Raw genomic sequence first — 14,180 nt, 5'->3', positions numbered from 1 at the left:
GCGTTTCCCAAGCTATGCCAGGGTCACCCTACATCTTTCACTGCTCCCCAGTGAACAGCAGCAAAGCCGCATGCTGCGTGCCAGGGATTAAGGGTTTCCAACTGCAAGAGGTGGCAAACAAGGATCTGTATCTAGATACAGGTCACAGGAAAGTGCAATCACTTTTCTCAATCAAAGCCTGTCCCCCTTCACTCCCATAGGTTTTGTGAAAGAAGGAAAACACCACACCAGGAGCAATAACGCATGCAGCTTTATGGAAACCTGGAAAGAAATATCCAACAGGAGGTTTTCTACACTGCAATTGTTCTCTAAATCATAAGAATATCAAATTGCTTGGTTTTATCATTTCTTTTAAAAGAATGCCAGGATTTACTTCTGTCCAGCACAAGTATATGGGATTGGAATTTGATTTCTTGTTTATTTGGTTTTCACATTTTGAAGGATTTTGCCATTTGAGGGGAGAAATATGTGTCTGATGATCACAAAATCCAGCTCAGAGACGTGTCTGAGATCATGGTTTTGAAAAAGAGCCATGGCCACCTTCAAAGGATGAGGCAGATTTCACCCACTAAAAAAGCAAAACATGCCATTTTGTGCTCTCAAGCGTGACTCATTTCCCGATGCAGTTAGGCTATGACTAGGTAAGTTAAGGTCAGATTAAGAGATCATTAATGCCTTTTGTAGTGGACTTTGAGACCAGGACCACAATGCCAGAATAAGGCTGTGGAGGCCTGTGAAGGAGATATCCTCTTGGAAAGACATCATGGAGCTCTGTTTGGTTTGTCCTTGGATTTTTGAGTTATGGAGCTCCTGTTTTGCTGCATTGCCTTAATTTCTGTCAAATCCCCATGGGGATAAACTTCTCTCCAGTCTCTTTACAAGAAAACTGATATAAAAACATCACCTTCCTGGCTAGAAAATTCACAGGGCTTTGCATAGATAGCCTTGCTACTTCTTGCTACATCACTGCAAACAAAAAACAGGAAGCCAAGAGAAAAAAAAATAATTCAACCTTCCTGCCACTCCTGCCAAATGAAACAACAGCCAGACAGGAACTCAGAGCCTGATGCTCCTGCATCAGTCTCTATGCTCTTCAAGGTGCTGTACATCCACCGTGCTATAGCAACTATACAAAATGCTATAGTGACTCCATCTCAAATACCATCTATCAGATTCAGCATGCTGCAGTTACACACAGAGATTGGTCCACGGACCCACTGTTGTCTGAGGACACAGCCAGCACCTCCTCTACGACATGCTCCACCACCTGCTCTGCAGATTCAAAATAGCACCAGAATTTCCTCTTCCAGGTGGATGTAGAAAGACACACAGAGAGAGAGACTGAGCTGGTCCTAGCAACAACTACATAAGCAAAACCCTGAAACAAATATTTTCAAATATATCAGCTACAAATGACCAAAATGTCATCAATGGAATAAGACAGACCTGATGTTGCTTTCGTACCACAGAGCTCAGACAGGAGCAATTTTTTCTCTGTTGCAAAATAAGATGACTAGTCAAGTAGGAGTAGTGTCTGCTCAACACTATGACTTCAGCTCCCAACTGAGAGCTCCAGCTGGTGTTTTTTTTCAAGTAACAGTATTTTATTAGGAAAATGTTGCAATGTTCACCTAAAGATTTTGGGAGTGATTTTCTCCTAATGCCATGGATGAGTATGGATTGGTGACTGTCTCATTCTACTCCACAAAATGGAATACAGAACAATAATAAGGATCCTACTGATAACCACAACTTTGCTGCAGTCAAATGAAACAGCAGGAGGCTAACATTCAGGATGTACACATCCACTGAGTGGATTGATTCCACTGCCAGATTTTCCTGCCTTCCAGAGGCAGTGTTGAATGGGTTAACAAAATCACTTCCATGTTTTCTGCTTTTTCTGTCAAGCCATTGAGTAGAAAAAGAGACAGAATTAAACCACTCAGGTGATCCACAGAGCTTTCCCTTGTTGACCAAGTACAAATCATCATAAAGAATCACTGGAAACCAACTGGAAGTTCAACAACTTTTTATGTACTATTACAAGTCTTGTCGTTCTTCACACATCACTGTTCATCAAACACATACCCCAATGAGAGTTAAAGTAAGAAAATTTCATGGCTCACCACAGGTGTAGATGACATTGAGATGCTTTCGGATGCCTGGGTAACAAGGATCTCCAAATTCATAGGTGCTAGCATATATGCTGCAGCTTCTTTTCCCGTGACAGCGCTTGATCATGAGTTGGAGAGCAGTAGCTGACTGACACTCTAAAAGGGAAAAAGGATACCTATTTGTGAATATTTGTCCATTCACATCAGAAATTGCCTAAAAAAAATAATGAGATGCAGACTGTGAGAGCACATATATATGAGCTTTCCATTAATATTTAAAATCTTTTTGTTTACATGGGAAGGTATATCTGACTCTCAAACACCTCTAATAAATTGTAAATTGATGAAAGGAAATTACCAAAAAGAACAGTGATGAATCAGAAACACCTAGACATCCATAGAAAGAAGGTTCCAAATAAAAGATGGCTTGTTTTTAAAGGAAAAAGGCTATCTGTAATAAAAATAATTCCTTCTCTCCTGCCATTTATTCTACAAGGGTCTGAAAGGACTCTAAGACAGGTATCAGCATCTTCATTTTAAGAGATGGAGAAACAGAGTCATAGAAAATTAAAAACACTAACAACAGCAGATCAGTGCAGAGCATAGAAAAAGACTCAGACCTTTGGAGTCCCACTCCAATGTATTTCTCTGGTAACACTACAAACTTTCCCATAAACTAAGAGACTGTCATAGGAACAGAAAATACATTAATAAAACAGTTATAATATTAATATGGAATTCCTGTGGATTTATTTAGCTGTCTGATAATGCAATTGATAACAGTAACATGCAATGTTATTAGCAAATTCCTGCCTCACAGGTGTAAGGGAGATGAACATTGTGATCTTTTTGAGGGAAGGGTAAAACTGATTTGATTTGGGTGTGTTGATCTTTTCCAGGTTTTGCTTGTGTGGTGGGTTGACTGTGGCTGGATGCCAGGTGCCCACCAAAGCTGCTCTGTCACTCACCTCCTCAGCTGGACAGGGGAGAGAAAATATAATGAAAGGCTCGTGAGTTAAGGGCAGGGAGAGAAAACTCACCAATTATTGTCACAGGTAAAATAGACTCAACTTGGGGAAAAAATTAATTTAATTTATTACCAATCAAATCAGAGTAGGATAATGAGAAATAAAACCAAATCTTAAAATACCTTTCCACCACCCCTCCCTTCTTCCCAGGCTTAACTTTACTCCTAGTTTTCTCCACCTCCTCCCCACCAGCAGCGCAGGGGGACGGGGAATGGAGGTCGGGGTCAGTTCCTCACACGGTGTCTCTGCCGCTCCTTCCTCCTCAGGGGGAGGACTCCTCACTCCTCCCCTGCTCCACTGTGGTGTCCCTCCCACGGGAGACAGTTCTCCACGAACTTCTCCGGCATGAGTCCTTCCCACAGGCTAGAGTTCTTCATGAACTGCTCCAGCGTAGGTCCCTTCCACGGGCTGCAGTCCTTCAGGCACAGCCTGCTCCAGCATGGGTCCCCCGTGGGGTTACAAGTCCTGCCAGAAAACCTGCTCCCCCATGGAGCATCCTGGGCTGCAGGGGGACAGCCTGCCTCACCAGGGTCTTCCCCACGGGCTGCAGGGGAATCTCTGCTCCGGCGCCTGGAGCATCCCCTCCCCTCCTTCTGCACTGACCTGGGGTCTGCAGGGTTGTTTCTCTCACATATTCTCACTCCTCTCACTGACTGCAGTTTGTTGTGCAGGTTTTTTTCCCCTTTTTACATCTGTTCTCCCAGAGGCACTACCACTGTCACCGATGGGCTCAGCCTTGGCCAGCAGCAGGTCCATCTTGGAGCCGGCTGGCATTGGCTCTGTAGGACATGGGGGAAACTTCTAGCAGCTTCTCACAGAAGCCACCCTTGTAGCCCCCTGCTACCAAAACCTTGCCACGCAAATCCAATACAGCTTGTTTCCTTTTGAGGGGAAGAGATAGGGAGATTGGGTTGGCTTTTTGAGCCTTTTTTATGTCCAAGAGAGTTGTCTCAAGTCACCATCTCTGGCCCCCTTCTGCAGAGAGAGGTGATCAGCGTCTCTGTCTGCTCCTAGAAGGCCTGTATTTCTAAGAAGTCTAATGAGGTTACTGTGAGGTCAAAAAGTTGTAATGTTACCATGTACCTTCTAAGTAGAAATGTTCTGTTAAGCATGTTTATTCCATGCAAGCAGAAATGTTTGTCATATCAGGAATTTAGTGTATGGAAAGCTCCAAAAGTAAATATTTTCCCAAGTATTATTTTCTATCAGATGTTTTGTGCCTGTTTTCTCAGCTAAGGCGAAAATGATTTCCACAGACGATCTCTCAGACTTCTAGGTACTAGACTGGTAGTTTGCTTTCACTGTCCAGCCAGGGCCAAGCACAAGGGGAAGCTGGCAAGAAGATATTTCTTCAACATTAAGCTGTTGCTAAAAGCAACAGGAAACCTACAGAGAAAGGAATACAAACCCCTTCTGGTCACTAATCAGAAGGCAGGGAAAGGGAAAATGAACCCCAAAATGTATTGAATGCTAGAACCACCACAACAACCAAAGCCACGAGAGACAGGGGAAAGCCACAGAAAACTAAGCTTAGAGGGCAACATCTCTTTTTTCTCAAATCAAAGGCAGCATTTTATTTCACATGCTGTAAATGACAAAAGAACAGGGCCCCATGTGAGCGTTTTCATACTGAACCACCCAAACTTCCTTAGGGGATTTTTGATCCAACGAGTGTCAGAGGTTCCAGTGGAAACATCTGGCATTCAGCAATCCTGCTTTCTTGTCTTTTTGTCAAATGTCCAGTTAGAGAAACTCATCAAATCTAAGCACTGCACAGGATTTCATGGAGGGCAACTATTCCTTTAATTTGTTATTGTTCTCATGCGAAACAGGCAGCATCCCACAGCTGTCTGCACAGAGTCCTCACCCCCCGGCACAAGAGCACACTACCTCTGTGGGAAGGTGGGGAATTACCCATCACTGGTCCCGTGAAAGGCACGACAAATCTTTTGCATAGGTTGCCATCAGAGACGGTGAGCCTTTGGGATGTTCCTCTTGTAGGAATGAACTGTAACAAACAATACTCTGCCCTCCACCTTAACAAACTGGACTGACTCTTCAGGTGCCAGATCTGTAGATTCAGTACATCGAAAACACTTCTAGGAGTTTTATCTGTCATGTACCCTCACAGTAACTTCACCAGCTTTTCTAGCCACCACCAGTCACGTCTTGGTATTGATGACCTCCTTCCTCCCATGCAGTTGTGAGCAGGCTGTAGTCTCCATCTGTACTGACCTCAGCAGCAGCATCTGCACTAGGAAACCAAAGAGGGCTCAGATCCGGACATACCATTATCCCCCTTGTTTAAGTGCTACCCTGTTCCTTAGAATGATTTTGCCAACTAGCATTACCCCAAACAGGTAACAGAGATATAACAGGGCTCATCCCAGTTGTCAATTTGCAGAAGCCCCCCCTGATATTTTGGATGGAAAGCAGAGAAGCAGAGGTATATGGCAGAGGGTTTAGTGGCATGGACATGAGGTCAGCCAGCCACAGGGCAAGCAGCAGGCTCTTTCTCACCGTATTCAGTACAGAGTAGCTGATGTGTACATAGTAGGTGAGCACAATCCCGATGCTACCTTTATCAGGTAGTAGCTGAATTCTTTTTCCCCAGGAGAGGACAGCCTTGCCCATGCTACCCACTGAAAACAACATGCAATACTGCCCACGGGCATCTGTGGGACCCCACTTTAGCCCCTTTACCAGCCCCACTACAAATGCAGATGTAGCTTGAGTTATAAGAGCTTCTTCTATGCACCTCCATCTGCCAGAGCAGGTCCTAACACTGCAATCCCTACTTGTATTTTAACGGTGCCCAGGTCCAGCCTACGCTGGCTACACGTTCCTGGTAAATGAAAACTTACCCTGGCCCATTCCCTGGCCTGGAGGGCAACTGTGGTGGAACAATCCACATCCATGCTGCTAAACACTCTTACCCTCCAAAACGGAGTGGTGATACCCAGTACCTGTCCTATAACCAACCTCAAACCATCTTCTGGACTGTCCAGGAGAGTGTTAGCTGGGCCCAGGAGACAAACCATGCCATGGGCCATGCCACAGTTTCACAGTACAGAAGATCTCTTTCCAGTATCTCTGCCCAGACCCTGGTACAGTTTACCAGCATACACGTAGCCCTAGATACTCAGGTTCTTCGGGCACAGACCAAGCCTCCATATTCACAAATAGCAGTAGTGAAATCCTCAGCTCTCCAATTGCCAGGCTGCTCCAGCTCAACCTGCACGAGCCAAAATAAGCAGAAAAGCAGAGAGACTCAATATGCTTTAATTACAGATGGGGATGAAATTCCCTAGCATAGAAATTAAGGCACCGATATTTTTAAAGTGTCTTTTACATGGACTTTTTGCAAACTTTAATATTGAAAATATATCTAGGAAAAAAGTCATCTATTGGGACTACAGCAGATAAACCATACAATAATTTAGTTGAAAGCAATATCTGGAGCCTATCCAGTCCAACCTCCTGCTCAAGGCACAGCCAGCTTTGATGTTACATCAGGTTGCTCAGGAATTTGCCCGGGCAAGTTTTGAAAAATCTCCTCAGATAAATATTCCCCAAACTCCTTGGGCACCTGTTCCAGGGCTAAACCACTCTCCAGGTGAAGAATTTTTTCCTTGTATCTAATCAGATTTCCATTGCTGCAACTTGTGTTATTGCTTTTGGTGTTTGCTTGTTTTTTTCCAGTGTGTTTCCAAGAACAGTCTTCTGTAGAGCCACCTATTAGGTAGTAGAAAACAGCGATAAGATCCCACCCTGAGCTTTCTCTTCTGGAGACTGAACAAACCCAGGTTCCTCAGCATTTCCCTACATGATCTGTGCTCCAGCCCCTCCAGTTCACTGGACTTGCTCCAGTTTTTCAACATATCTCTTTATCTGGGGAGCCCCAAACTGGACACTCCAGTACTCCAGTTAAGTGGAATGCCAAATAGGGTGAATAAACCCTCTCCTGGATGTGCTTACAATATTCTTACTAATAAAGCCCAGTATCCACTTAGCCACTATTGTCACAAGAGCACACCACTGACTCACATTCAGCTTCTTGTCCCCCGAGACCCATCGGTCCTTTCTCTGCAGAGCTGCTTTCTAGCCAGCTGGTCCCTAGCCTGTGCTGTTGCAGAGGGTTATTCAGGTGCAGAACTTTACACTTGCCTTTGTTGAACTTTAGAAGGTTTCATGAGATTTCTCCAGCTCACTGAGGTTCCTCAAGGTCCCTACCTCCTGCTGCAACAACTGTCCTGTCCGTTTGGTACCACCTACAAACTCCATCCCATTATCCAGATCATTACTAAAGATGTTAAGCAATATTGATTTCTGACTGCTTTTAAGTGGCTGCCAGTTTGACTTCAACATAGTGTTGTGGAGGTTTCTTGTAGCACTCCATTTCCTTGACTCTTGCAGCAAACAAACAGCCACAATTTAAGCAAGTCTTTTCTGTTGCCACTGACCTCCAAACTCTAATGAGCACCAAAATCTGGTGAATGCAGGAGTGGCAGAAAGTCATCTGAGGTACCCATGTTACAAGACCCAGTGAAACTCTACTGACAACACCAGGCTCCCACATGGTAAATCCAAATACTCTTCTCATTTTCCCCATGGTAAGGCCTGAGTCATTCTCTTGGAGTCAGTCATATTGTTCCAGCCCTGAAAAAAAGAAATGGACTCTATGGACAAAATTTGACAAAGTATTCACTTCAAAGACTTCCCTTTGGTCACAACAGGGAATTTTCCCCGTTTTTCTCTCCACACAATTTTTAAGCACAAATGTCTTGTGCATTCCCATAAACGCCAGGGCAAGCAGCCAGCAGTACTTTGAGGGAGGACTACACTGATACTGAAATTAGCTTGGTCTCCCCTCTTTTTGGGGAGATCTTTTTTTGATCTGTCATTGTGTTCATCCTCCCCATAAGACACTGAACTGAAAAATGTAAAAGCAGTGATCAAAACCTCCAAATGGGACCATCTCCCTTATGTACTTCAAAGGATTTGTGATAAGGAGGTCATTTAGCTGGATGCCAAAATGTCATATTCAAGCATCTTTATTCCCACACTAACTAGCACTGAAGATGTCAATAATATATCTGAGAGATGCCCGAGTGACAGATGAGGCTACAGCACACTCATAAATCACAGTCACCACCATGTCATTCAGAGCTCTAGAAGTGACAACATGGTATTTTCTTTCACCCCCATGTCTCAGGAGTATAAAAACACTCAACATCACTCCTGTTGGCTGTTATGAAGTGCATGTAGGTAATTTAACTTCCAAATGTAAACAAGTCCTTAGGGAGCTGGATTGAAGCGAGATCTCCAAGTATATTAGTACCTCTCCAGGAAGTGATTCCAGGCTAGAAGTCTTCACTTCCAGGTGCCCATTCCCAGAGCTCAGAGAGGCAAGAAAACAGAGGCTCCCTTATCCATAAATCACGCAGTTAGCCTCTCAAAAAGATGCAGGGAAGCCAAGCCCAGCAATGTGGTAGAACAGAGTTGGGTTATGGTCCCCTTCAGCTGGCCAAATTCACATTTTCCAGGTCTTCAGAAGTGGGAGACTAGATGCAACACCCCTATTGCACCAGATGGCATGCTCATTCGGGCAACATCTCCTTTTTTTTTGCTGCTTGTCTGCTTGCTACATGCAAATTGCGGATGTTATATGAAATACTATCCTGACATCAGTGACAAACACGTGATCCCATGTGGCAGGGATATAGAAAGGACACTCACAAATGCCAACACCATATCGGTAAGTCTGAGGTAAGTACTACTAAGCAGAGCCAGGCCCCTGCAAAGAACCTTTTAAAGCCCACAAAGCTCAAATGCCCCAGCAGAGCAATAAAAACTGCTTTAAGACCTCATAGATGATAAGAGAGCCCACTTACACAGGTTGGGCCAGAGTTACCCTCAGCTTTCATGAGTCTTGGATTGCTTCAGTACACTGCCGAAGAGCAAATACAAACCCTGGCTATGGTGAAACTTCCACATGTGAAAGTGATTAAAGACATCAGCTGTGCTTTTGGAATATAGTATTTTAAACTACAGTTTGGGTTTAGGGGAGCGTGGGATCAGTTCACTTTATCCTTTTTACTCCTGGCCCCACTTTCTAGCATTTGCACATCCCTCCAGTGTTGCTTCTGGTACAAGATGAATTCCCTTTTGCAGGATCACTCCACAAGTGCAGACTGCTGGCCACTTTCATTTCACAACTCTTAGCCTAAGCCCTCAGTAGGTAATTCATCGTACCAGTTGCATTTAGTATGATAATACTCCCTGATCTACTATCTTTACCAGCCCAACCTCTGACAGGGTAAAAACCCAAATCAGATGGCAACAAAGCCACGCTGGAAGATTTTACCAGCTGCAGCTTGCAGCCAGCATTAGCTTTAAAACTGGAATCAGTCTCAGTGATGTAATGTCCATATCATCAAGCTTACCACAGTGAATGGGGTTTAGTCAGTTTAAGGCTGCTTCCCAGCATGACTATTTCTTTATTACCTCTTCCTGGCGAAAAAAAGAAATTGGAGCCAATGCCTGTTAATCACATCCGTTACTTTGGTTACTCACTGTTACTTGTTTTTCTCCAATAAGGGTGACACATCCAAGTCTGAAATCCAAGCCATACGTTGCTGCTTTTGATTGCAAAACCTATCTGGGTTTGAAAGAATGTTTCCAAACAGTTTAATTTTTGCATTACAGTAACTGTTAGATGCTCTGGTGGAGACTGGAGCCTCTTCCAAGGCAGCAGTCATCACAGATGGATCCATAAACAGATTTAGACACCTAGTTTTGAGATGGGTGATTAATCCCACAGTGAAGCTGGGCGTATGTCAGATGCTCAAGAACAACCGTGCATCTGTTAACCCCATGATCAGACTCGCCTGCCACATCCATACTGAGCCTGCAAAGGCAGGTTCCTGTACAGATGAGGCAGGCTGTCCAGACCAAGCAGGACCAGGTACACCTGAGCTTGTGAATACGTTAGCATGCTGTAAGGCTGTCAGGTAGTGGTTTTCCATAGGCTGTCCGTGGATCTGGAAAGGCAGCAGGACATGGAGCACACCCCAATATCAATATATGTGCACTTAAAAAAAAAAGAAAAATAGAACCTGAGAAGAAAATTCCACCCACTCGTCAGAGGATGCACTCTGAGTCCATGAATTTAGCAAAAAAACCTGGAGCACTCATTCTATTTTTTCAACCAACAAAGTATAAGACCTTGAAGTATCAAAAGGACCAAATGACTGGCTGTAATTAAAGGCTTCAGAAAGAGAATCACTGCCTAAAATACCGTTTCCAGCAGTGCATGTGAGGGAAGTGATAAGGAACAGGAACAGGACTGGTGGTACCTGATCAAAATATTAATTCTATGGCACACTTTGTCTCAGTGTAAAGGCATCAGGAGTAGACCTACTTCTCAAATTAAAACAGTCAGCAGAACCCTAGCTTTCCTTGCTATCTTTTGAGGAGCAGGTGAAAGGAACAACCTAAGGTAAATATTCCCTTGAGGGAAGTAATTTACAAACAATTGACAGCTGTAGGAGGAAACCTCTCCCAAGCAGAGGAGATTTTTCTCCAAAACATGCAGCACAATTTCTTGCTAGAGAATGAAACAGGAAACATTACTTGCTGAGAGCTATGAAGCAGGGAGGACAGAATGAAAGATGAAAGACGCAGGAATCAATTAACTAAGAGGAGAGAAATTTAGTTCCTGTAAAGAAAGCTGACAGATGCCTGAATCAGCGCTGTGGTTATCTACACATCTGCCAAAAGAGAAAGCAAACTTCGATGGAATGGCAAAAAGGACATAAGCAGGAAGAAAGTAACTCCAACCTTGCAGGTGAGGCAGCTGCCTAAATTCCTTCACATTTTACCTAGGAGTGACTCAGAACTGCCTCATTCTGCAAGAGAATCTCTGTCACAAACAGGAGGGAAGGAAGTTCTTGTGCTCTTGGACAGTTTCTCATTTCTTTTAAAGATGCTCCATTAGCTGTGGTTGATAGAAAGTTCAGCTCCTTCATAAAGTGACAGCTGCTGGAGGTGTCTAAGCCTCTGCTTCAGCTGCTACATTAGCCAAAAGTAGCCATCCTAGCAGTCTGGGAAGGATGTCTTCATAGAGTATTGATGAGCCAGTCTGCATCACGTGCAGTATATCAAGTCCCAGACATTTTCAGCTTAGTTCACATGCATTAAGTTTCATAGTCTTTTTAAAAGCCAGTGCAGAAGACAGACAGTTAATAAAGATGGGCTTTGTCCACTTTCTCTCTACAGTAAGCACCCTGAGGAGGTAATTTCTTCATCAGCGTAGCGCTGTCACATGGTTTCAGATGGGAGCAACAGAAATACACCGGATTTCTCTTCCTTGCCATGGCACATAAGCCTCTATAGAGGACACAAGAAGTAAGTTGGGTTTAGAACCACAGGGACTGTGGAAGACAAAAGGGAAAAAACCAAACTACAGATACTTAGCCCTTAAGACCAACCAATGTGAAGACCAACCAACGAAAATAAAAGACCACCCTTAAACAAGAAAAGATGCAGAAGTAGATGTGTAAAGAGGACAGCTCAGGAGCAGAGACCCAAAACAATTAAAAGGCTGATGATTTGGAAGTCAGAACAGAACGGGCTTCAGAAAACCTGCACAGTCCATCTGTTCCAAGCATAAGAAAACCCTCTTCAAGCAGGGAAACAAAAGAAATTAATTCATTAGAAGAGACTGTTAAAGCACTTCGGAGCTGTAAGCATGGGCTCAGGAGATTTTTTGCTTGACAAGCCACTGGGCTGTGGAAAAGGGTTTGCAGTCAGGACTGGTGGGGAAGTATCACTGTGGCTTTGGCCCACAGATTAGCTCTGGTTTCCCAGGTCTCTGCTCCCCGGCTGTGGTAAGAGCGCTATCTGATGCTGCGCAGAACAGAGTCAGAGAGATGTTCCAACATCTCACGGGTCAATGTTGAGGCCAAGAAGAGTCTAACTCCCCCACAACAGCATCAGTCCCAGCAAGCTGTTTCTTCTTCTGTGAGGTTTTATGTTTGAGGGACTTTCTGTTTGGTTTTTGCTTTGGCAGTGTTGGGTACTTTGGTATCATGTCGAGCTCGGTTTCTGATATAAATTATCATCATTATTACAAATAGCAGGGGGGAACTTCGCGTTGGTGCAGCTGGACATAGCATCTATGTCTTGCACAATGTCACTGAAAACAGCTGGTTAAAAAAGAAATCTACATCCAAACATTAGAAGGATGTGCAAAGAAGGCCAGCATTACATTAAAAACTACATTTTAATGAAAGAGAGTGAAAAATTACTCACCACGCACTTCATAAAACTTCGGAAACTTCAGCAGTAGGCCAGAAAATAGAAAATTATCTTAAAAGAAACTTATCACATCTAGAGACTGCAACTGAAGGATCAATTGCAGGTTTGATTACAAATGCTATTGTTACATTTAGAAACACTCAGTTTATTAATGTGAACTCAAATCATCTTATCACCTCTGTATCTGGAACCAGAACTCATATAAAACATATGAGGCTCCAGTTTTGCAGAGACTGATTCAGAGTGTGTAAAGTTGAGTAAATTAGTAACATTTTGCAGGTTTGGGGGCTAAAGTGAGAATCTGAGGACAACTTCAAACTTGGCTCCAAGAAGTGTCAGAGAACAGAGCAGTTTTGGTCTGGCAATGACAGTAAAATTTGTATTTAATTTGCAGCAGAGAAGAGTTGATTGTAGGCTGTAAGGCATTCAAGATAAAAAGCAAAGCACCTAACAGCTTTAGCTTCACTCACTAGAAGATAGGGATGGTGCATTCAGTGTATCTACTGCTTTGTGAAGTCCCTGAGTGCATGTGTCCTTCCTATTCATTACAGCCCAGCAAAAGAATTTTCCTGAACATGGGTATAGTTCAGCAAGTGCCTACACCTAGGCTGAAGCAAGGTCTGAACTTTGGAAGCTGTGGGACTGGTCCACTTTTTAGGAGGCCACTCAGCTGACACAATCTGCAAGTCACTTCTTGCCCTTGGTTCCTAAAATAAAGCACAGCGTGCTTGCAACCTCACAGGTTTCACATTACCTTTGTTTCTCGGGCTCAGCATTCACCATTGTGGTAATTTTGTACTATTCTTGAGTGACATCCAAATTATTTTAAGAGGAACTTCATCAGTTCTGAACAAGTTACACTGGTTTTCATTCACAGTAACTCCATGGAAATAAGTGGAGATCCTATGGATTTACATCTCTTAAATTCTGCCCTTTTAGTATTAGGATTATATTCTGGATTTGCTTTTAACAAATAGTGGGGCAATAGGCATCTTTTATAAGATCAGCTACTAAAGAAGTTGATACTACTGATACATATACCTCCTTTACTTCCTCAAATATCATACCAATGTCATCACAGAGCCTATTAGTGTTATTTAAATTACTACTTTCAGAATTTTTATTTACAACCACTGCATGGGGTCATACTCCACTGTAAACAACTTTTTTAAAACCAAGTTGAACCTTGGCTTTGAGACAGATCTTGCCCAGAAGCAAACTTGAATGGATTTTTTTCTTTTTTTTTAAAAAAATAGCAATTGTGTGCATATAAAAATGACTTCATATAAATCATTTTTTATGACTCTGTGGAATCCAACAATAGTTTGAGTTTTCTAGAAACAGCTGTAAAGTGATTTTAATTACCTCCTGGTGTTTTGAGACAAAAAGTGAAACACGCGAAGTATCTAAAATTGAAAAACAACTTTCTGAAAGCAGGCTTTGTCCCACTAACTTAGTGTTCTAATTGGGAATTTCATTTCAATTTAAATTTAATAAGGTATTATATGTGAATTAAACAGCAACTGATATTTATTTAGCCTTCAAACTTGGATATTTGTGGGGTTTATTACATACAAAGAGATTGGCCTCTAAAAACATGTTCTTAATCATGAGCTATACACATAATAAAGTAGTTTCTGCACTGAACGTAAATGAAACGTACCTAGAGTCACACCTACGGGCAGGGGTGCTCTGGAAGCCTGGTGTGCACATTAGA

At 43.0% G+C, this 14,180-nt stretch overlaps 2 protein-coding genes across 3 annotated transcripts in view; both read right to left on the bottom strand.

The window, feature by feature from the left end:
- TNFRSF21 (TNF receptor superfamily member 21) overlaps positions 1–14,180 on the bottom strand; it is a 1,117,265-nt gene that overhangs the window by 881,278 nt on the left and 221,807 nt on the right. The window lies entirely within an intron of this gene.
- EVA1A (eva-1 homolog A, regulator of programmed cell death) overlaps positions 1–14,180 on the bottom strand; it is a 212,264-nt gene that overhangs the window by 104,627 nt on the left and 93,457 nt on the right. Inside the window, exon 5 of the mRNA XM_049818458.1 lies at positions 2,127–2,270. Coding sequence (XP_049674415.1) covers positions 2,127–2,270 — 144 coding nt within the window. The remainder of the gene's footprint in view (positions 1–2,126; positions 2,271–14,180) is intronic.

The sequence above is a fragment of the Accipiter gentilis genome, chromosome 16 (genome assembly GCF_929443795.1).
Source record: "Accipiter gentilis chromosome 16, bAccGen1.1, whole genome shotgun sequence".
NCBI lineage: Eukaryota > Metazoa > Chordata > Aves > Accipitriformes > Accipitridae > Astur > Astur gentilis.
This window is presented reverse-complemented; position numbering and strand designations above follow the sequence as displayed.